Source organism: Colletes gigas, unplaced genomic scaffold, assembly GCF_013123115.1.
Source record: "Colletes gigas isolate AHSC1104 unplaced genomic scaffold, ASM1312311v1 Colletes_gigas_Sc00016, whole genome shotgun sequence".
Taxonomy (NCBI): Eukaryota; Metazoa; Arthropoda; class Insecta; order Hymenoptera; family Colletidae; genus Colletes; species Colletes gigas.
In genome coordinates, this window is record NW_025106645.1 from 4,004,686 (window position 1) to 4,029,353 (window position 24,668).

The 24,668-nt window shown below is 36.7% G+C and overlaps 1 protein-coding gene across 6 annotated transcripts; it reads left to right on the plus strand.

The window, feature by feature from the left end:
• The first annotated feature begins 1,575 nt into the window (after positions 1-1,575).
• Positions 1,576-19,781, plus strand: LOC122400116. Of its 6 annotated transcripts, none has more exons than XM_043401365.1 (9): positions 3,228-4,064; positions 11,664-12,138; positions 14,108-14,330; positions 15,645-15,781; positions 16,643-16,867; positions 16,954-17,136; positions 17,260-17,376; positions 17,448-17,649; positions 19,265-19,781. In XM_043401365.1, the coding sequence occupies exons 2-9, from the start codon at positions 12,010-12,012 to the stop codon at positions 19,333-19,335; spliced, it is 1,287 nt and encodes a 428-aa protein (XP_043257300.1). In that variant the 5' UTR covers positions 3,228-4,064; positions 11,664-12,009; the 3' UTR covers positions 19,336-19,781. The 6 variants fall into 6 exon arrangements, with proteins under 6 accessions (XP_043257305.1, XP_043257300.1, XP_043257301.1 ...); XM_043401366.1 differs by having other exon boundaries at positions 3,228-3,966; XM_043401367.1 differs by having other exon boundaries at positions 3,228-3,832.
• The last annotated feature ends 4,887 nt before the right edge of the window (positions 19,782-24,668 follow it).

Below are 24,668 nucleotides of genomic sequence, written 5' to 3' on the forward strand. Positions count from 1 at the left end.
TCGGCATAGCTGATGTTTTCCAAAATTCGGCTGTGTCACATCCAGCCAGCCGAACGTCTGGACATCGACGCGAACCTCGTTTGGTAATATGTTTAAAACAATAACGACGACGGTCTTTGCTCGATGGCCCTCAAATAATGTACACCAAGGTGTTTTATTCGCGTAATATTTACAGTTATGACGAAATCAAATATCTCGACGGGTTTTATACGCCTAGTAAGTAAAATATCCGGCAAAACAAATTTTTCACACCGTGTATATGTATAACGTTCGTTTCTTAACCACTAAATCTTTGCAATTACGATAGCAAAGCTTGTTCTACAGGACGTAAGCGATAGGATCTTCCGCTTCTAACGATACAAGTTTAAAATAGCTTGAATAAATGAATTATTTTCTTTGAAATCCCTAGACAGTATTGACGTTTCAAACCAAGTGTTCATCTACATTTACAGTGTAATATCGAAAAGTCGTTCAAAGATAATACAAGATCATTGAAATCACTAATGACCATATTTACTATAGCTTTATAAATATGGATGTTATTTTATAAAAAATGGATAACCTGTTGAAATAGTTAATTTAACAATGTTTTACTTTTAAGGACGTCTGTCTACGCCCTCGTAACATGGTATCCAGGGGCACGTGCCCCTTTGGCCCCCGATCTTGGCATGCTCCTGGTTTTCAGAACAATTTGCTATTTAGTGGTCGTTTAATTTATTTTCGATTTATATCGAAATCCAGGGACGTTGCGATCGTTTCACGGTGGAAGCAGCGACGTTCACCGGCTGAGATTAAAACGGAGATTAACGACACGGATTTTTATAAATATCCAACGTGTCATATGCGATACACGTAAATCGTTTTTGACCGAACTTCTACCGGATGCGATGCCGTCTTCAATGGAAAGCGTTGTAACGTGCTGTGCACGCTAATTAATACATTAGAAGGACTATTCTTTCGATTCGCCGAGCCTGAAGTCTCTGGTTTAACCCTAAACGTCCTCCACAGGACGTACAGCCATTTAATATGGTACGAAGAAGGCCCAACAAAGCATTCATGTAACGTTAATGACAATTTTTACAAACATTAATATTTCTATGTACATTTTTCGTGACATAGTAATTTATATTTTGGTGCAAAAAGTAATTGTTGCTTGACAACAGTACCATTTCAGATCATTATGAGCGACTAGCAATGATCTGATTCTGTTTAAATAACAACGATAGTGAATAAACAATTCCAAGTTCGAAATAAATTATAATTATAATTGTATAGTGACGCTCCTAACAGTAGGCAACTCGATGCTTTGTAACCGTCGGAACCTCGACTGTGGAGCATGAATTCGTGCTGTAGTTGGATGCAATATTATTCGTATGCTAAATAACCAATCAAACCAACGTATAGTAATTTATTTGATCGAATGGTCAAATTTTTATATACGAATAGTCCTAATATCGACAACGGCCAATACTTATGATCAGCAATGCATTCATTGTTCTGCCGTTTCTTCGGTAGATGTCAGGAGAAGCTAGAAAAATGCATGTCAGCGGCCAGTAAGCGCAAGGATGCGCAAATGCAGGTTTTGTTACGGGATGTATGTGAAGAGGAAGATCATTTTGTCGCAACCGTACTAAATTAATAACATGTGAGAATTAGACAGAACGTTTAGTCGGTACATGTAATATGTTGTCGAAGAAATTAGAGCTTGAATATTAGACAGTTATCGCTAATTAGTTCCTTTAATGATCGAGGAGTCAAACAGTGAGGTTATGTTATTAAATCGGTGGTGGACACGATTTATCGTCAGTTTATTAACTTCGTGACCCGTACTATGAGCTTCGAACAAAAATGAACAATTCGAATAACAAAGAAACTATAAATCTTCTCGATTTGCTGTCGGACAGCGATACCGACGTGTCAGACTTAGTGCCTACACCCAAGAAGAAAAAAGTTAAACGGTAAGACGAATTGTATTATTCACCGTTCGCGTAACAGAGTCATTAGTATCCACATTTCTAAAGAGATTTCTTTTACGTTTGCAGGAAACACAGAAGAGGCAATGCAGTCAAAATGAAGCAGACCTACTCTTGCGGATGCGGCAAGTCAGATATGAGAATTATATCCCTGTGGTTGACTGCAATCTTAATCGTGTTCTGGTTAATTGCTTTGTCATGGCTGGCCGTAATTCTATATGGGGAAATTAAAAAAATGGATATTTCTATAAAATCAGGTAAATAGATTGTTACTCTACGCATAATATTAAGATAAATTGTTATTTTTCCTTCGCTTGTGGCAATGAATATTAACACATTGTACACCAACCGCTTAATATTGTGTGTTTTAAATGTTAACAGGCACCTATTAAACCTTTGCATTTTTCTTTAAATACGTACTATTTTGTGAAAATGTAAAAGGACTCCATTATTTTTAGAAAGTTCATTCCCTGTAGATAATGTCGGCAACGACATTTAGACGATCAGCAGCCGCTATTTAGCCAGAGTACAATGTGTTAAAAATTCTAATAATATTTATTATCGATTCGCGGGAAAGAAATACATCGTAAATGTATCTTGAAAGTTGCTTAAAAGTTGTTTTACGCCGCTTTTATTCTGGAACTAATAACGAAACATGTTTAAATGGTAAAGAATATTCGTTTCATCCATTGTTGTTAAATAATCTCACAAACAGTTCTTTACTTTATACACTTATTTTTCTTACTTTTACTTTACACGCTTTATGCTTTTTCAAAGTATCAATAGTTATTTATTATTGTTGTCGATAATACAGTCGATCGAGTGCAATAGAAAGTGAGCTATGTTGTGTATTTTTCTTAGTTCTTTTATAGTAATTTTCTTAGAAATATTTTAAATTCTCAATTATCCGTCGTGTTTAATTCCGATTTGTGATACTAGGCCGTGCAGTCATGCGAATATTAGGTATATGTATAGTTGAATATTCTACACGCTACTGTAATACATTATTGTATAAAATAAGGGACAAGTACTTCGCTAAGAAGAACTCGATGCGTTCGCGTTTATACATAGCACGATCAAATCAAAATAGTCGTTATATCCTTGAATCTTCGATATGCAAATATCTATTTTCGTTCTTTCCGACAGAGCGCTATAAATTTAGATCGTATTCCGTTACAAAATAATTCGAATCCTTCGAGGTGTAAATACGGAAATGCAGTTCGAACAACTCGATACGCAAATCCTCGTAAACACGGCCGCTTTAAATTTGATCAGACACAGAAGTGCTGCTAACGTATATCGATTGGAAGACGCCAACGTATCGATAATTGTGGTTACACATATCGAGGTTATAATTAGTGATCATATTACTTCGGGATCTTTGTAATTAGTTTGCGAACCGAGATCGATGTTATTCTCAATCTGTGCTTGGTTTCAATTTGTCGTGGCGTATCGATTCGAAATTCCCTATGTACGGTGAATTGTTATCGTTAAGAGCCCCTAGCAAGCAGGCTCGAGAGTTGCAGTCGCGTACCAACCCCCGTTCAGTCGATATCTGGCGCGCGTCGCGTGTGTCACGCAGTTACAGCGGAGGCGGTGTCTGCGCCGTTCGTCGTTAGTTTCTCTTGCTGATAATTCGAACGGATAAACGTGTCACACCGATCGAACGTCCCCGCGAGTGGAATTCTGCCCGTTGTGCCGCCGTTAACGAATCCAAAACGTCGACCATACGTCGTTCGCGTTGCCCTCGAAACGAACCCATCGATCGCCAATCGCTTCATAATTTATCCCCCGCGTAGGTCAAGTTCCGCGTGCACGAAGACCCGTCGCTGGTGGTGAAACCGTTCGACGACCGACAGGTGTGCACGGTTTTCATTCGAACCGTCCCCATCGATTCCCAATCGTTCGTGTCTCGCGACGGAGCACATAAAAGTGTCCCTAATGCAGTGACGTACGAAAACGACACGACGTGACCGGTGCGAAAAGGGTGGAGGTACGAAAGGGGTTGCTGTCGTGAGTCCGTGCAGCTTCGTTCTTGATTCTTTTCCCCGTCAGCATCTTCGCCGACGTTGCACAGTGATCTGGAAAGCGGTATTTCTTAATCAAAATTTCAAACACGTTTATATCGATCACATGTTTCCTGTAATACAACATGGTTATTTACAGTAATTTCTTTTTTCGAAAAGAACCTTACATAATGAAAACAAAAGTTTCACAAGCATTACACATCGTCCCTAACCTTGATACTCGTGTCTTATAGTAGTTATATTAATTTTAGAACTTAAGTTTAGCACCCATATTTTTATCGTTTCAAATTTTCGTAGCGTTCGAACACTTTTGTGGGTCACTGTACGCGTGTGTGTTCCTTTTGTTTAAATTCGAGGACAATGCATACACGTACGTATACGGAAGCATCGATCATCTACGGAGTGAGTTTTCGGTGCGATTTATAACCTAGAATTAATGTATTGATATACAGCTCGTAAGAATTGATTGATTTCTATTGTTTCAGTTTAGAAATAAATGCTGTGTCCTTCGTTGAATTCGGATAGCGAGCAATGCCATTCTTCTTTAGGCTCATTTCTAATTAAAATATATCGACGGTCGCGTGGTCAGAGTTACTTCGAATGATGGAAGGCTGAATGTAAAAAATTCATGGTTTACTTACAGTTTGAACGGTTAAGGTTATGTTTATATACAAAAAGGCCGCGCCAGCAATGTACATAAAGGCTTATGAAACGACTTTGGTGTATTCTTAGACTTTCTGTATAGCTACAGGCTTAATTCTTATAATCTTGTTCCTTCTGGTTGCTCATTAAGGGGTAAGACCATTGTGAAAACCTGAAGTAAAGCGTTTTTCTTTCAAGAGGATAATAATATTCAAGAATGTTATTAACCACGTCGTTAAGTGTTAAAAAAAAAATATTTATTCATAAATAGTGCAAAGTGACGGTGCTGGAGCCATTTGTTATGAATTTAAGGCGCTCTATGGCACACAGTGTAACTGACGCAAATTTGTATCTGGAAAAAAACAAAAAATTTTCTCTTAATCTACATGAGTATAGCTAGAGAAATAAGGGATTTTTGAAACATTAATTTTTGTGTGATTGGCGACCATTTGAAGTAGAAAGTTCAATTTTGTACAAAAAATGGGGCAATCATTTGTCAATAAATAACGTTAAAATTAACTTATCGAAGATCCCCTACGTATTTCTCTAGCTGTACTCATGTAGATTAAAATTTTTCGTTTTTTTTCTCAGATACAAATTTGCGTCAGAGCGCCTCAAATTCAACGCGCCTCGTGAGAATGGTTCCACCGTCGTCTTTTGTATTATTTCTTTTTTAACGCTTAACGACATAGTTAATAACATTCTTGAATATTATTATCCTCTTACTATTCCATCCATCCAAAAAAATTGCAAAAATACGCATATATGGTACGAATACGCGCGAAAAAAAATATTTTCCTTGAATATTGTCGGTTATGTAAGAAATTTACGAATTTGAAAACGCTTTGCATACAGTGTAATTGCCAGCCATACTTTCGAGGCCATTTTGAGGACAGATATTGATACTTGTCGTTTAACCGTATTTACCGTTAAGTAAATTGCCTGCATAATTTGTCAACACAACACTCTAATATTCGTTTCTCGGCATAATGTATTTCTCCGCGTCTATACTTATGCAAGTCAGACTTTAAACCGAAAGAAGCGCAAATAAGAACCGTGAATCGGAGATTTTAAAACCTAGGCAATCGCGTCAGAATTTCAAAATATAAATTAAGGCGACAAACAATTTATCAGAAGGTATTAAGCGATTACCAAGCTAACAGAACATATTTCTGAAGTAGGCGTGGGCTTGTAAGAAAACTTGAACCGATTATTCAAGAATGACTAACGTGTCACGATTACGCAAATAAGATACAGTAAAAAGCGGGCAAAAAATATTTTATACGAAGACCTTTGAAAGAAGAGTAACTTAAAATAGAATCCATGAATGTAGAACGATTTTCGAAGAAAGAGAAAAATCGTGGAAGTCTTTTTTTTAATGAAAAGATCGAATCCTCGACGATAGATCCTCTTTCAACGAAGCGAATACAGTCTCCGGGAATAGAAGTGTCTTCATTGAGAAAAACATAAAAGTAAAAATAACTTTGTCTTGAATTTATGGTTTACAGCGTGGTGCGAGTCTTCTTATGGTTTCTGGCTCGTAATTTCCTGAAGGTCGAGCGCGCATGAACTCGCGTCGCGACAGGCAACTTGGTCATTTTGAAAGTTGCAATTAATGGCGATCAACGTGGTAATTCTGCTATCGTTTCCGTCACGAATTACGTTACGACTACGAAAACATCGTTCGTGCTCGCCGGCGAGTACAATGGAAAAATGCCGCATCGTTGTTGTTTTTTCTCTGCGACGCCTTTACATGTTTATTCCGCGAGTTTGCATCGAAAAGGTTAACACCGTTGACTGTTTTGCATGTTAGGAATGTCCTCGACGTTTCCTCGAATTTTAGTGCGAAAAAACGTTCTTATAATTTCTTACGGTATCTCTGACCGTCACATTTTCTTCGTTCAACGAGAACTTTTATCAGGCTTGCTCGACGACACGCGATGTTCTAACGGATTTCGCACTGTTTTCAGAGGCGATACGTTATCAGCCCTTAGTCCGCCATATTGGTCCCGACGCCAGAAATTTTTTTTCTTAGCTGTTCTGTTATCCTTGCTTCGTTCGACAAGTGTCGCGGCTCAAGCGATCGTTTATCTTATCTTCTTCAATGGTATTTTGTAAATATTGGGTTCTGCTCTAGGTCAAATTAAATGTTTTTTAATAGAAATAATAACATAATCAACTGACGCATAATTAGCGATTCCGTTTGCTTTCTTTGTTTCCAAATGCACCGTGTGAATAGTGCAAACAGCTGAAATTAATATAATTCTTTATTGTCATCGCATTCTGCATTTTCTCTGCATTTTGTTTTATGCGTGGTATTTGTATGTACTATTTATGAGTTATCTACACAGGGTGTTTGGTCATCCCTGGGGGAAATTTTAATGGGAGATTTTAGAGGCCAAAACAAGACGAAAATCAAGAATACCAATTTATTGATGGAGGCTTCGTTAAAAAGTTATTAACGTTTAAAGTTCCGTCTGTATTGAATTTTTTTCTCGAAAATGCGCAGGATTTCGAGGGTATGTCTATTCACCAAAAATGATTTTAATTGACCTCCGCAATCAGAAATAATTTTTTCAGGACGATTTCAAATTTTCCAATTTTGTCGAAAAATTTTACACCTGGAATTTTTTTCTCGAAAGTAGGTTGGATTTGGAGGTTGTGTTTAATGACCAAAAATGATTGTAATTAATCCCCGCAACTGAAAATAATTTTTCAAAACAGTTTGCAATTTTTTTTTTCGCCGAAAAATTTAAGTACTCTCCCTGTCGATTTTCCTTAAAAATTTGTTTTTCATTTTTAATAAATTTGTTTGACTCCCTACAGAAAAGTTGTCTAATACTTTTTTGTAGCTACCTATGAGCTCTATCTCAGACCAAAATTTTAATGAGATACATTCACTATTATAGGAGTTATAGTCGTTTGAAAATTGAACCATTTTTATGGTGTTTTTCTCATTTTACGGCGTCAAGGAATAAGTTCTCTAATATTGTTAGAATTTCTACATATTCTTCACCAAAATACGCATTATTTGTCGTTTGAAACATTAAAATCCTCCAATCGGTTCAGAAGTTACGACATTTTAAAGATTCGCATGAAATGTTCGAGCAACATTTCTGGCCATAAATTACATTTTTCATCAGGAATTTTTTTCTCGAAACTACGTAGGATTTCGAGGTTATGTATATTGACCACAAATGATTATAATTGATCCCTGCAACTAAATATAATTTTTTTAGTATGATTTGAAATTTTTTAATTTCATCTAAAAATTTCACTACCTACTCGAATTTTTTTCTCGAAAGTGAGAAGGATATCAGGGATAGGTCTATTTACCAAAAATTATTATCAGTGACGTCCTCAAACGAAAATAATTTTTCCAGAACGATTGGAAATTTTTTAATTTTGTCGAAAAATTTTACACCTCGAATTTTTTTCTCGAAAGGGGGTTGGATTTCGAGGGTGTCTCTAATGACCAAAAATGATTGTAATTGACCCCCGCAACCGAAAATAATTTTTCCAGAACGATTTGAAACTTTTTAATTTAATTGTTAATAACTTTTAAACGAAGTCTCAGTCAAGAAATTTATATACTTGATTTTCGTCTTATTTTGGCCTCCAGAATCTCCCATTAAAATTTTTCCCTAGGGTGACCGAACACCCTGTATAATGTTTGTATGTATGTACGTGTATGATGTCTATGTGATATTTGTGTTAAATTTACTTGTTATTATAAATTTAATTCGTTTGGAGCATCATCGTATGTAAGTGTCTATCCGATACTAATCTCATATTCCCAAGTACTATTAATGTTTTGAAAGTTGTTGGGCCGATTATAAATAGAGTATACGTGTAGATGTGATTGTAAGACCAACTACAAATTGTTCGCTATATAGTATCTGTAATATTGCGCGATTATCTATCAAAAGGATTGACGTCTTAAACTCTTGTCCGTCACGAATCGAGTCTCCTCCAGCGAGCGATCTTCCAACACGCTACGTGTAATCCGCTGCCAAGTGGCATCACAGACGAAAATGACGAAATCAAACATTCGTATTGGAGGAATTTCCGTATCGTCTGATCTTCGAATAAAGGTTATCCATGGTCGTTCCGGATCTCTGTATTCTCGCGTTGTAATATTGTTTACCATGAGTACACCCGTCGGGCTCGGCCAGCCATACAGTCACACGTGTTCAATTTATATCTTTTGAATCGCGGGCGTAGGTAGTCACAAAAGCGCCATTCGTGCGGGGAGGCGCTCGCGCGATGTCAGGTATTCCAGCAGACGATGATAAGGGGCCTCCAGTGCGTAGCGTTTCGTGGCGATGTTAGGTTCGCGACGAACGTGACTTGCGTCGACGTGTGACCTTTGTCTCTTGACCGTGTACTGTGATCCACCTAGTGATACCGACCGTCGCCAAAATGATATGATATGTATATGATCGTTCGAATCTGGACCCTCCGAAAGTTTCGAAAAATTTTAACACTTTAATGGCCGCACATATCACGCGAAGACCCGTTGTCCGTCGTCACTGATATTGTAGACCAAAGTGAGATACACGAAAATGCTAGGAATTGTATTATAAGGAATTATGAATGTAACCTCAACAAATGTGATAAGTTGAATGTATGATGAAATGGTGACTGATACAGTAGATCACGCACACGTGACAGTGGCCAAAGTCTGCTAGCTCGCAAAGTCACGTATACGTGACAGCGGCCGTCAAAGTGGTCAGGGGGTACTATGGTCTAGAAGACCAATTTTTAATCCTTCGAGAATTCTTTGCAACAAAACCGTGAGACTTAGTCGCATGATTTTATTTGTTACCATATTATGCATATACAGGGGTGTTCGGCCAACCCTGGGGAAATTTTAACAATAGAACTGCCGACAATTATAGTGTGTTGATTTGTACCAAGGAAATTGAAACCATAGGTGCGTGAAGAAATGAATAATGCTATGGAAATAAGTGTTTATTCATTCTCTTATAGAAAATTACGGTAAATTTCCAAAAATTCAGTCGAGTAAATTTTTTACAAGTTTTACTAAAAATTACGAATGGGTCATTTTGACTGGTTGGTAGTTCTGGTGTTAATGGGAGATTCTAGAGGCTGAAATAACATGAAAATCAAGAACATCAATTTCTTGACTGAGGCTTCGTTAAAAAGTTATTAACAATTAAATGCAAAAATTTCAAATCGTTCTGGAAAAATTATTTTCGGTTGTGGGGATCAATGATAATAATTTTTGCTGAATAGACCTATCCCTGAAATCCTACCCACTTTCGAGAAAAAAATTCGAGTAGGTACTGAAACTTTTAGACGAAATTAAAAAATTTCAAATCCTACTAAAGAAATTATATCTAGTTACAGGGGACAGTTACAAGCATTTTTGGTGAATAGACATACCCTCGAAATCCTACCCACTTTCGAGACAAAAATTCGAGTAGGTACTGAAACTTATAGACGAAATTAAAAAATTTCAAATCATACTAAAAAAATTATATCTAGTTACAGGGGTCAGTTACAAGCATTTTTGGTGAATAGACATACCCTCGAAATCCTACCCACTTTCTAGAAAAAAATTCAGTACGGTCAACACTATAAACGTTAATAACTTGTTAACGAAGTCTCAATCAACAAATTAGTATTCTTGATTTTCGTCTTATTTTGGCCCCTAGAATCTCCCATTAAAATTTTTCCTAGTGGTGACCGAACATCCTGCATATTGTTTATTTTAACTAAAAATGATGATGATTAGGTATGCCACGTGTGATTGAATGTAGATGTATAAAAAAAAAGTGGTCTGACGGTGTTCAAGATTCCAGCCGTTCTGTTAACGAGGAAGCAAATTAGCATCTTGGTTAGCATGAATACATGGCTGTCGTGTGAACCGCGATAAACAGATAATCTGAATAGTTAAAAAAGTGTTGGTGCATTGAAGTTCGTGCATCGATTTTTTTCTTAAACTTCTAGACCAGAATACCCCTTTAAGACCCTTATTTCGAGTCCAGACGATGCGGGAAGTCTTGATCGGTCTTGAATTCACGGTTTTCCGAAATTTTCAATCAGTATTCAATATTCTGCGATAATAAATATAGATTCATAAATCTTTACAAAGAATTACAGATTTATTAGACACAAAAACAATGAGAAAAGGTTCTGTAAACACCGTGTCCTATTTTATCTTCTTCGTATTTGACTTGGAAGTGATTAAAATGGCCACCAAAAATTTCGGGCCAAATAAAAGCCTGCAGGTGTGTCACAATCTTCCAAATATGCCAGGTATTGTGTAGGATTCATCAGCAGCTTTCTCGCCATGTACACGTTACCAAAGTATTTCAACATTAGCAATGAGTGTTGAGTAAACAAATGGTCTTGTGTGGCTCTAAAAATAAAAATTCAACGAATATAAATTCTAAGAAACGTTGATGACATTTTTAACATGGGAAATTGACGTGACTACTGCTGCGGTCCACCTGTTAATCGCTTCTTTATATAAACGCATATTAAAATTTTGTTTATACAGCTTACTCTAAAATGAATAATACATTTTTTAAAGATAACTTGTGGGGGGTGGTCACCGCCACTGTCCCTCTTCTGGATCCGCCCACTGCTTAATCGACCGCTTATGTAGGTCCCACGTGTTCGAATCTACCATGTATAGTGAAATTTAGTACTTCGTCCGACCTCCCTTATCTTCGCTCAGCCTTGAACGGCTCGAATTGAGATACACTTAAATCGTTACAATTGTACTGGCCCCGTTATCTATCTGTCTTGCTGTGTTGTGTCGGCCAGGATGATTGCAGTTGTCACCGCTTATCTACCCCCTTTGTTTTCTACGGCCTCTTTTTCGCGACATTGGCAGACACGTTTCGAACGAACGCGAACAAATTCTATGTAAAACGAAAACCAGAAACAAGATTTCAATCGTTATGTGATTCCCCTTGCCTGAGAATCGCGGACGTTTTGCCGTCCCGGTCGGTTCGCGAAATCTTGAAGAATCGAAAATTGTTTTCAGAAGCAAGGCGCGTTCGCGCGAAACGACGCCATCGAATGGTCGCGATAGAAGGTGCCCGGTCCGATAGGGACGGAAACATGTGAAGGAAAGGAAACGATGAAGTGTGGTCGGGGTAATCGTTGACGGGCGCCGGAGCCCACGACGACGTCGCGACGCGATACTGTACGGAGTGCCTACGGTGACGCGGATGAACGAGAAGCGGTCGTTTCTCGACCGCGGAAATGAACGGTAGGCGACACAGTGCGTCGTGCTGGGGGGGTTGAAGACCACGTGACCGTAACAAAGTTTCGGGCGCAAGCAAGAAGCGGCACCGTTCGCGAAAATAGGCGGCTCGGTGTTGCTTGAGATGGACTCTGTGGCGGTGACGGTGCCGCTTCGTCAGCCGACGAAGAAAATGAAGAAACGGAAGGAACTCGATGCCCTAGCGCCCCCGCACATTGTCTCCAGACGGAGTTCCGGGAAACGTAGCTCCCAAGTACGTATCCGTATCAGGGATGTCTCGATACTTGTGGAAAATTTCCAGAAATGAATACGGCGGAAGAAATACCTTTAAGGACTATAATATTTTCAATCGAAATGACAAGAATTTCGATAATATTTTTTAAACGCTAAGAAATAGGAACGATAGAAATAACTGATATACAGGGTGTTCGGCCACCCATGGGGAAAATTTTAATGGGGGCTTCTAGAGGCCAAAATAAGACGAAAATCAAGAATACCAATTTGTTGATGGAGGCTTTGTTAAAAAGTTATTAACGTTTAAAGTTCCGACCGTACTGAATTTTTTTCTCGAAAATGCGCAGGATTTCGGGAGTATGTCTATTCACCAAAAATGATTGCAATTGACCCCCATAACCGAAAATAATTTTTCCAGAACGATTTGAAATTTTTTTTTTCCATCAAAAAATTTCACACCTCGAATTTTTTTCTAGAAAGTGGATAGGATTTCGGGGGTATGTCTATTCACCAAAAATGATTGTAATTGACCCCCGCAACCGAAAATAATTTTTCCAGAACGATTTAGGCACATAATTAGATTTTCGGTAAGGAATTTTTTTCTCAAAAGTGCGTAAGATTTCGGGGGTACATGTAATGACCAAAAGTGATTGTAATTGACCCCCGCAACTGAAAATAATTTTTTTAGAAGGATTTGAAAAAAATTTTTCGCCGAAAAATTTCAGCACCTGCCCGATTTTTTTTCTCGAAAGTGGATAGGATTTCGTAGATATGTCTATTCACCAAAAATGATTGTAATTGACCACCGCAACCGAAAATATTTTTTCCAGAACGATTTGAAATTTTTGAATTCAATTGTTAATAACTTTTTAACGAAGCCTCCATCAACAAATTGGGGTTCTTAATTTTTGTTTTATTTTGACCTCTAGAATCCCTCATTAATATTTTTCCCAGGTGTGGCCGAACACCCTGTATAGAATTTGAGGAATTTAAAGGAAGCAAAATAGTTGACTATATTTGTATAAGAACTTTTAAATTTGTTTCGAAAAGCCTTGCCAATGGATTGGTGAGGCTTTCTCGGTGAAAACGAGTCCAAACACGACTATATTCGGACTACGTTTAATTAAACATTATTTGAATAATTTATAATTGAAAATGTTCCGAACGTGGTCGTGTTTATACTCATTTTAAACGGCAGAATCACGCCAATCCATCAACGATACTCGGGATATAATGATAAATATAAGAAATATTATTTTTGAAAGATTCGAGCCCAGAGATATCGGTTGCGTATCTTATCGCTCTCTTATCGAGGTGTAGACAGTAGGGAAGGATGGTTCCATTACTTGAATATAGTGTAAAAATATTATCAGTTGAATGCGGAAATCGCAGCACAGTGTATATTAAAGTGGTGTATAAAAATAAAATAATACTTTACTAGGAGTACAAGGAATGTTGATCATCAAGCATCGTGATACTGTGTTGGAAAAAAATTTTTCTTGTATTTCTTCAATGAATTTCAATTAGTTCGGCAAAAAACAATTAATATCAACGCTCCATTTACGAGATTAAATGTCAACTGCTAGGTTATATACACGCGCGTGAAGTTAAACACCATCTATCGATAAGAACGTGCACATTTTATCTCCGATCCAATAATTTTTCAAATCGCCTCATTCTTTTTAATCCTTTTATCATAAAATTTTTCCATACTCCTAATTCTTTCTCAGATTTCAATCGTGCAATTAAACGAATAAAGATACACGACTCTCGTAAAATTTATTTCTTAAGGAAGGGTGTTTTAATATCGACTCGAAGGACCGTTCGATACGCGACGATCGGAATAAAATTTCCTAAATCGGGGGAATGCCCAGGGAAAATTTGGTAAATCGACAGAACGATCGAGACGCGTCCATTTTTTAAATTAAACTAACCGACGTAATGATATTTACATAAGAGCCCGGTATTTATTTTACCTACATTTCTAGGAATTACTAACCGATAGCAGCGACGAACGATCGGAATACTGGAATATATCGACTAGAAATGGCCGCAAATGCAGAGGCAGACGAAGTCGAGCTTGTCCCGGATTTTTTAAAGCTTGTAGTGCCTTTCTGGCTTGTGCCTCTGTATTAGCAACTGCTAGTTTAATTTGGCTGTTCATCGATGTTCGTCAGCAACTCACTGCTCTCCGGACCGAGCTGGACCAAGGTATTGACATCGTGAAACGTATTCCTGGCACGATCTGACAAAAAAAAACAAAAAAATTAGACACAATTTAATTACGTTCCAAAAAAAAAAAATAATCGAATAGCTCGTTATGAGTTCCAGAATAGAAACGTCGCGCGTAAAACGAGCTTTGTCCCTTTAGCCGGTTATGCTACATTATGGCTCATAAATATGTACAAAGATCGCTATGATAACACGATGCTAAGTAATCTGCTTACGATGCAACGATTACCGCGTTGTAATACGCTTATCCACTAAGATCGTGAGCCAGACCCGTTAACAAATATTAGATTATGTATGTTCTTTGCTGGTTGAGTAGATCGACATCTTAAGTCGCTCAATTACTATTAACTGAACCACTGATAACGGTAATGGTGAAAGTGAAATTTACAGCGACGGTCAATTACTTAAGAACATTCTTAAGAAAGATGTTGCAACGAGTGTTAATTAGTATTACTTGCGCATTCCTCTGCCGAAGTCCTACAAAATACGATTACATTGTATATGTTTATTAGTTTTGATAAGATATCGGACCCTAATAACAGTTACATAAACGTGATATTATAATAGTATAATAGTGTTTATTCTAGAATATACAGGGTGTTCGGCCATCCCTGGGAAAAATTTTAATGGGAGATTCTCGGGGCCAAAATAAGACGAAAATCAAGAATACCAATTTGTCGATTGAGGCTTTGTTAAAAAGTTATTAACGTTTAAAGTTCCGTCTGTAGAACGGTGATCTGCGAACAGCTGCGTGCGCATGATAGTGGTTCCCTACTCACTGACGCATCGACAGTAGAACTTTAAACGTTAATAATTCTTTAACGAACACTCGATCGACAAATTGGTATTCTTGATTTTCGTCTTATTTTGTCTTATTTCTCCCATTAAAATTTTTCCCAGGGGTGGCCGAACATCCCGTAAAGTTGCACAGTTGTAGTATAGCAACATATATGTGATTATTCAATTGTGGTATTGTAGTATAACATGTTACACAACTGTAACACAAATATATGATAAAAACATTACTACACTGGCATTATATAGTTTTGCTACTGTATTATACTAAGCACAGTATTGCTGTGTAGGTGTGGTATGGTCACGTCGGTCACTGTAATATAAAAGCATGATTAGTCGTGCAGCGACAGCACAGCAACATACTAACAAAATTTAGACAATGCACAGTAGTGTAGTATAGTAGCACAACCTTGGATCGTCATACTGTGCCTATTTTTGATTAAATCGAAATAAGGATGAAGTCTTGTGTCGTAAACGAAATTCTTTTTTACGTTGCAGCGATCGCCGGCAACGAAGGTGTTTCAGATTCCCTGCAAAAATGCTACTCTGTGTCGAGAGACCTAAAGAACAACCAAACAATTATTTTCTCCCGTTTGTCAGATTTCAAGCTTCAGATCAGTAATTTCACGACGCAGGTAAAATTCTATAGATAATCTAGCTTTTACGATGGGGCTTCCGGTTTTAACAATTATCGAGGCTATATAGAGGCATAAATATTAACATACAGTTCGGTTTCCGAGGTGCATTGATGTCGAATTAACTGGCACTGTCTTTGTATATCGGTATTCAACGTCAAAACAAGTGGTTTTATCAGTATTTTTAGCTCCAACCCACTTAAATGTTTTCTATCATTTTTGTGTACAGGATGTTTGGCCTTTCCTGGGAAAAATTTTGATGGTAGATTCTGGAGGCCAAAATAAGACCAAAATCAAGAATGCTAATTTGTTGATTGAGACTTCGTTAAAAAGTTATTAACGTTTAAAGTTCCGCCTGTAGAACAGCATAAGAAACACTACTTACTGACTCATCGACAGCTTTACAGTTTTCTGAGTGAGAACCACTATCGCGTGTACGCAGCTATCCATTTTCAAGAAAAAAATTCGAATAGGTGCTAAAAGTTTCGGCAAAAAAAAAAAATTTCAAATCGCCTTGAAAAAATTATTCTCGGTTGCAGGAGTCAATTACAATCATTTTTTATGAATAGACATACCCCCGAAATACTACGTACTTTTCAGACAAAAATTCTTTACCGAAAATGTGGCCAGAAATATTTCCATAATTTTTTAACGGAGCCTCAATCAACAAATTAGTATCCTTGATTTTCGTCCTCTTTTGGCCTCTAGAATCTCCCATTAAAATTTCCCCCAGGGATGGCCGAACACCCTGTATATGCTATGTATATGGTCTCATAGGTTGTCCAGAAAAGCAGGATGCATCTTGTAAAATAATTCCAAGAATATATGATGCATTCTTTAGAACGTAAATTCGATTTCCAGCTAGCCGTTATCCAACGTGATCTCCATAGAGTCGAGGAGTGGTTTAAAGCTGACCCAGAATTGGCCAACGTACCGACGAACATGTTGAAAGCGCTCTCGAGTAGCGTGGTATCGTTTGGCAGCCAAATACAAGACTTGAGTGCCACGGTGAAGGCTCTGAAGGAGTCGAACGCGAGGGTCCAAGATGCCCAGACCACTATGCAGCAGAATATCAGCAGTATCAAGGTCTGATGAACGAAACGGTTACCTAATATCGCTTCCACGACGAACGTGAATTGCGGGATAATAATTTCTATTTTACTGGGTTGCAGAATACCGTATCGGAGTTGTCTGACGTCTCGCAGAAGCCCCAAACGGTGGCCACCAACGAGACGAAAATAAAGACTGATGAGCTGGACGCAGCGATATTACGTTTAACGAATAATCTGACGCGAATCAATGAGACGCTCTCGAGAGCGGTGCAATGGGTCGCTGAGGATCAGAAGAAAGACCATGTAAATGTCGTGCACTATAATTTTTGACGCTTTGCTTGTTTTCTGACCGACAAAATACGAAACTAACGTGCAAGGTTCAAGTTAAAAGTGAATGGCGGCTAACCGTTTAATATTCATTTGCAGGAAACGTTGGTGTTGCTTCAAGAGTCGTCGCAGAACGTTAGTATGAAAGTGATATCTTTGCAGAGGGAGTGCGTGAAGACTACTGTGTTAACGTCTGTTAAAAAGTTGAACGACCAAGTACGTGTACACGCTACGTGGCGCATGAAATTTTTATTTAGCACGGCATCCGCTGACTGTAAATGTTCCAGGTGAGCGAGATCCACGCGGTGAACGCGGAGCTGAACGATAGGATGAAGCAGCTGGAAAAGTCGTATGGCAATTTAAAGAATTCCACGAGCGTGATGCTGGCCGCGATACCAGAGATTCAGGGTCAGAAGTTGAACAAAGCGAAGGGTTTGGAAGAATCGATCGACGGAGACGTGACTACCGAACAGGATCGCAGTGGAGTAGGTGAGTCGATACCTTTGAGCTTTCCGTTGGTTTTAAAGGTGAACGTTTGTTTGGACAGACTATACAGGGTGTTCAGCCATCCCTGGGAAAAATTTTAATGACAGACTCTAGAGGCCAAAATAAGACGAAAATCAAGAATACTAATTTGTTGATGGAGGCTTCGTTACAAAGTTATTAACGTTTAAAGTTCCGCCCATACTGAAATCTTTTCTAGAAAGTGGGTAGGATTTCGGGGGTAGGTCTATTCACCAAAAATTATTATCATTGACCCCCGCAACAGAAAATAATTTTTCCAGAACGATTTGAAATTTTTGAATTTTGTCCAAAAATTTTACACCTCGAATTTTTTTCTCGAAAGTGGGTTGGATTTTGTGGGTGTGTCTAATGACAAAAATTGATTGTAATTGACCACCGCGACTGAAAATAATTTTTTCAGAACGATTTGAAATTTTTGAATTTTGTCCAAAAATTTTAAACCTAGAATTTTTTTCTCGAAAGTGGGTTGGATTTTGTGGGTGTGTCTAATGACCTAAATTGATTGTAATTGACCACCGCAACCGAAAATAATTTTTCCAGAACGATTTGAAATTTTTGAATTTTGTCCAAAAATTTTACACCTCGAATTTTTTTCTCGAAAGTCGGTTGGATTTGGAGGGTGTGTCTAATGACTAAAAATGTTTGTAATTAATCCCCGCAACTGAAAATAATTTTTTTTAAATAATTTGCAATTTTTTTATCGTCGAAAAATTCCCTGTCGATTTTTCTTAAAAATTCGTTTATTGATTTTTAGTAATTTTGTTTGACGCTCTACAGGAAAGTTGTATAATACTTTTTTGTAGGTACCCATGAGCTCTAGTTCAATACTAAATTTTAATGAGATACATTCTCTATTGTAGGAGTTATGGTTGTTTGAAAATTGGACCATTTTGATGGTGTTTTTCTCAGTTTAGGGGGTCAAGGAACAAGTTTACTAATATTGTTAGAATTTCTACATATTCTTCACCAAAATACGCATTATTTGTCGTTTGAAACATTAAAATCCCCCTATCCGTTCAGAAGTTATGACATTTTAAAGATTCGCATGAAATGTCGGGGGTGCATTTCTGGCCTCACATTTGATTTTCGGTCAGGAATTTTTTTCTCGAAACGACGTAGAATTTCGAGATTATGTGTACCGACCAAAAATGATTGTAGTTGACCACTGCAACTAAATAGAATTTTTTTAATATGATTTGAAATTTTTTAATTTCGTCTAAAAATTTGTGTCTACTCGAATTTTTTTCTCGTAAGTGGGTTGAATTTCGAGGGTGTGTCTAACGACCAAAAATGATTGTAATTGACCCCCGCAACCGAAAATAATTTTTCCAGAATAATATGAAATTTTTTAATTTAATTTTTTAATAACTTTTTAACGAAGCCTCAGTCAATTTTCGTCTTATTTTGACCTCTAGAATCTCCCATTAAAATTTTTCCCAGGGCTGGTCGAGCACCCTGTATAGCTGACACAATTCCAGTCGTTCAGTTAATGTCGAAAGAAAAGGGAGAAAAAGAATATCCTCGTTGGAAAGTGTGTAGTTTTAGAACAGGGGAAAACATGTCTTTTCTTATTTTACAGTCCCGGACGACGAGGTTTCTATAAAAAACTCTTCGACGGATAAACCGAAACGATCGAGGACGACCCCGTAATATATTTTAGGCGATATATTGCAGAAATACTCGGGCGAGGAACTCGCTTTATTCTGAAAAGCAAGTCTGTCCCCGAATACGAACACGTGTGTATTTGTAAATACTATTGAATTAAGTGTGTTTAAATTCCATGTATATAGAAAGGTTAAATATTGATACCATGGATAGTGTCATTCCGATGCATAGAATAATCAGCAAAACTTTATTGCTCGATCATTTATGCTGAAACGGGTGTTCCGCGTGGCCGAACACGACCAAGCTATTTATAACGAGCAATAACGTATACGTTTAATCTAGTATCGTCGAAATCGAATACCGTGTATTTTGAATCGTATTTCGAGTATCACGGAACGCCAATCTTTAGAGGATGCTGTATGTAATTACTTGAGTATTTGAGATATACCATCGAAAAGTACAAAGAGCGTTTACACTTGTTCTTGCGTTAATGAAAGAAAACAAAAAAAAATTTAGAAACGTTTAAACCCTTGAATATCCATGTATAATTGCAATAAATTTTTCTACTCTTCTACCGTTTGTAGCGCAGTGTTAGTCCACGAGTTTGCCAAACGTTTGGTGACGCTAGAGGGTACACCCAGATTTCTGCAGAATACAAAACTTTAGGTCCTGTTATTCCCTCCTTCGTTTGTAGAAAACCGACCGGTTTAGTACTCCGTAGTGTACAGCGTATCATTAAAAAAAAAAAACAAGGAAAGCTATTGCAAGTACGTCGTCCATATCGCACCAAATGGATTATTTGAGGTTTAAATAACGAATAAGAGAAACAGGGAGCAAGAAATTTTGTGAATTCTTTTTGCCGAACTTAAATAAAATGTTAAAGAGAGTAATATGGTGTGTCTTGATCGATTCGATGTTATACTCTTGTTACTGGATACATAATATTTCAATCATCGCAAGAGAATCTGTTTATCTGTATACAAGGGTGGTCCATTTTAATCTGAATCGAATAAATGACCGTGGAAAATCGATGAAACGTATAACAAATACAAGAACAATACCTTTTATTTTTAATACTAGAACGCCTGTACCTGCTTTATTTCAAATTCTGATAAAATGCAATTCAAAAGATTCCCTAGAGAAAAACAAAATGTTAACGTCTTCTATCTCTCCTTATTATTTATTTAATAAACTCTCGATTTCTTCTAACGGTCGTACATTCAGTTTTTTTTTTTTAAATCAAATGTGTTTGCTGCGGTACCTTGATTCATGGAAACAAAATGGGACATCCTGTGCGTAATTGAAGTTAACTATACTGTATTTCGTAAACGGTCGATAATTAGCGTCATTATCTTTTAGATGCGCTTCAATATCAGTTGCATTATGTAAGAGAGAAATGCACGTTTATTTGTCTGTCTTATACTTGAATATGTTATGCAACGTTTTTGCGTATAGACGTCGAGTGGATTGTAGTAATTGCGAATATATTTAAACGACTGTACGTCCATTCTAGCGGGGAACGAGATTGTATTTACAGGGAAAAGAACAAGAGCGAACCGATCGCAGTTATTAATAACGGATTATACGCGAGGAATACATGAAAATTTATGAATTTATAAAGAAGAATACAAAGCGAAACAAACGAGACAACATTGTCGAAATAAAGAACCGATTATTCAAATTTCACTGTTCGACTATTATTTTATTTCCTGTTGTTAATAGTAATTTAAAAACAAGACAAAGCATCGTGGTTCTAGACATGACACGTGCAATATTAGCGAACTCGCATCCAGCTGCTATTTCGATTTTTCGAATATGCAGTTGTTCAACATTACTATCTACGTTAAAATATTGTGGAACACTTGATAGTCAGGGGCCATTTTGTAAAAAGGCAGGAACGTTGGAAAAGATTGTGGTTCGCCAATAATGTGATTAAGAAATACTAATTTCATACTTCATAGAACGAATGTCTGTGACAATGAGTTGTATATTAGTCTGTTACGTTACTCATCTTTGAAAGTTTAGAAATTTATTATATCGTAGACGATGATTGAAGGGTATCGATGATTGTAATACAGAAAATAAAATAAATAGCCTGTACTACCACAGACGAGGTACACGAGTAGACCATTAACACAGACGAGGTATATGAATAGACCTTTCACCAAATGTAATTTTTCGGCCCGAGTTTCTGGGGTCCCGGGACCCCATTACCATTTTCGTGTCACTCGCAACGTTATCAACAGATTCAGAAATTAACACAAGAGGAAGTGAGACAGAAAATGAAATTACATAAATTTTATTATTTTTTAACGGAATCAAAGCTGTACGGTCCATCATTGGACATTAATCGATTAATTTCATTGGAGTAATCAATCGATTAAGAGTATTTAAAAATTTCAAGATTATTAAAATTCCTAAGGATGTATTTCGTTGATACGTACACCGCAAATTCTCTATTTTTTATTTTAAATTGTAATACATCATTTATTAAAAAAATAACATGGCAGAAAACGTATTTGCGATTCGAAATCGGTGTTATCAGACCGCACACCGGGGCGAAGAACATATGTGAAACTATAAGAAAAACGCAGCCATTAGCTCATATTATTTGCTATGTAATTGATAATTATATTAATTATATAGTAAATAGTATGACCCAGGTCTCACCGCGTGGAGGTTGCTGCGAATGGAGACCCACCCTAGCCTCGCCCCAACCACCCTTCCTTTGGCGAGGAATTCGAATACCTATCTAAGGAAGAAGCTATCGAAAAGTTAGAAATGAGCTACAAAGATCGAGTTCCTAAAAGAACTGCCCAATCAAGAGATGAAGAACCTAACAAAATGTCAATACATGTGAGATGATACACATGTTTTCTAGAAACGGAACTGAAATGTGCAACTGCACGTACGAACTCTGACTGATGAAGAGATCGAAAACCTAACAAAATGTTGATACATACGACATAATCCATCATATGTTTTTTAGAAACGAAATTGGAATGTGCAACCGCACGTACGAACTCTGATGAAGAGATCAAAAACCTAAGAAAATGTTGATACATGTCAGATAATCCATCTTATGTTTTTTAGACACAAAATTGGAATGTGCAACTGCACGTACGAATCCTGATTATTAAAGTACCAACATGTACTTTATTATTAATTGTTTCTCCTTAAATTGATCCTTATATTATGATAGTGTCTAATAAGACACTTAGAATCCAACCAGAAATGTGCAACTGCACGTATGGACCTTGCATATTAGAATACTAATATGTACCTTAATATTAATCATTCCCACTTAAATTTACGCACACGTTTCGGTAGTATTTAATAAAACGCTGGAGAACGCTTCTTTATCTTATAATCTATACATTTGTACTTATATTCTAACGCAATCTGTGGAAACGAAGAAATACGAGGAAATATTTTTTTCTTGGTGTCTTCATCAATCCCACGATGGTTTTCTAAAACATACACTCATATACAATAAATATAATCGATATAAAACGAAGATATGACAAGATATTTTCTTCTTGTCGTCTTCGACAATCCCACGATGTTTCCCTGAAACAAAAATTCATATCCAATAAATATAACTCATATAAAACAAATAAATATGAAAAGATACTTTCTTCTTGGTGTCTTGGTAAATCCCACGATGTTTCCCTGAAACATAAACTCAGACAATAAATAGAATTGTATGAAATATTTCTCTAAGAACACACAAGATGGAATCCCTGTACCATTTCCAATTCCATTTTTCAATGATTATATATCCTGTAACAAGAACTTGTTCAAAGAATTAATAGCTGAAATGAAAGTGTATTAATGGACACAGAAAAAAATAATTATGTACCGTCAAGATAGACTCATGGTAATCGATCATAGTAAAAATGACATAATGAAAATAATATTTTAACTGAAGCTTCCACGAGTAAAAATTGATATTAAAAAGTTTAAAAACATAAATATTGCGTGAAATTAAATGAAAAGTTAAATTCGTCTCAGTGTTAAGATAAATACGAAATAGATCGAAAATTTTATTCATTCGTTACCGTAGATTTTATTATTCGTTTCGTTTATCAAATAAAAAATTTTTCAAGACGTATACATTGCAATAATTATATTTTACTATATTGAAAACAAAATTAGGTTCGTATGGAAAAAGCAATAACGAACGAAAATGTCGATACTGCGCGGAAATGAACTCTCAACATGAAATATCAAATTGCAATTTGCATACGCTTTTCATGCAAGCATTCTATTTTCCATCAATTAAAACAATAATCGCGAACAAACTTTGATTTATGCAAAGAATACAGAATATTTATAAAAAATTCACTATTTATAAATAACAATTGGGTTGCAAAGGTTATTATATCCCGTAAAAATTACCAACTCTAATAATGAATAATTGGTGATATAGATATATATATATTGGAATCATAAATTCAATCTATGACACAATTAATCACAATACAGCATTTTTAAATGCATCACAAATCTGTGATAAAAATATATTCATAAAAATTACAGGTTTTAACACGTTCTGAAAAAGGAAATCATTAGTCTATTTACCCCAGAATTTTCAAGCAGTATTTTCATTGACAAACATATAAAGAAAAGGATATATTTCACATAGTTAGGGTCAATTTTCCACTCATAAATTCAAAAAACAACCCGTGAGTGGATTTCCTTCGCAACGCTAATTTATAAAATAAAAAACTATACGCGAATGGTGCTCGTTATTCGTAAAATGAACCACACAGGGTTCCTTTATTAATTAAATCGCGTGCACCCATATTCAATCATGCGCAACGCTAATTTTAATAACGATGTTGAGCCATTCGAGGCTTTGCAGAGGCTTCTTGATGATCCTGGTGCAGTGGCCAGCGTTTTGGCCAGCTTTTGGGCATTGAATCGCAACTCTGATTAATAAAAAACGCGACAAATCAAGATCGCAACGCTAATTTATAATATGAAAATTCCAAACGCGATTTAAAACAATAAAAGCAATCGCGAATGGTGATTATTCGCAACGCTACCCTGAAAAGTAAACGCGAAAAATAGTAATTCGCAACGCTAAGAACAAACCGATCGGTTCATTCGCAACACTATTTTTAAATAACGATAAAAGCAATCGCGTATGGAATTCGCAACTCTACGAGCAAACGCGATTATTGTATATTAGCAACTCTATCTTTAATGGAAATATATTTATGTTTCGCAACGCTAATGCAAATCGCGTTTTGCCCAAAAACGCTGAATCAGGTGCTGGCGTCTTCAGTTGTAGCTATAAACATATATCCACAAAATAAACTAACTACATCAAGCTACTTCAAACTACAATAGAGTGGCACATATGGGGATGA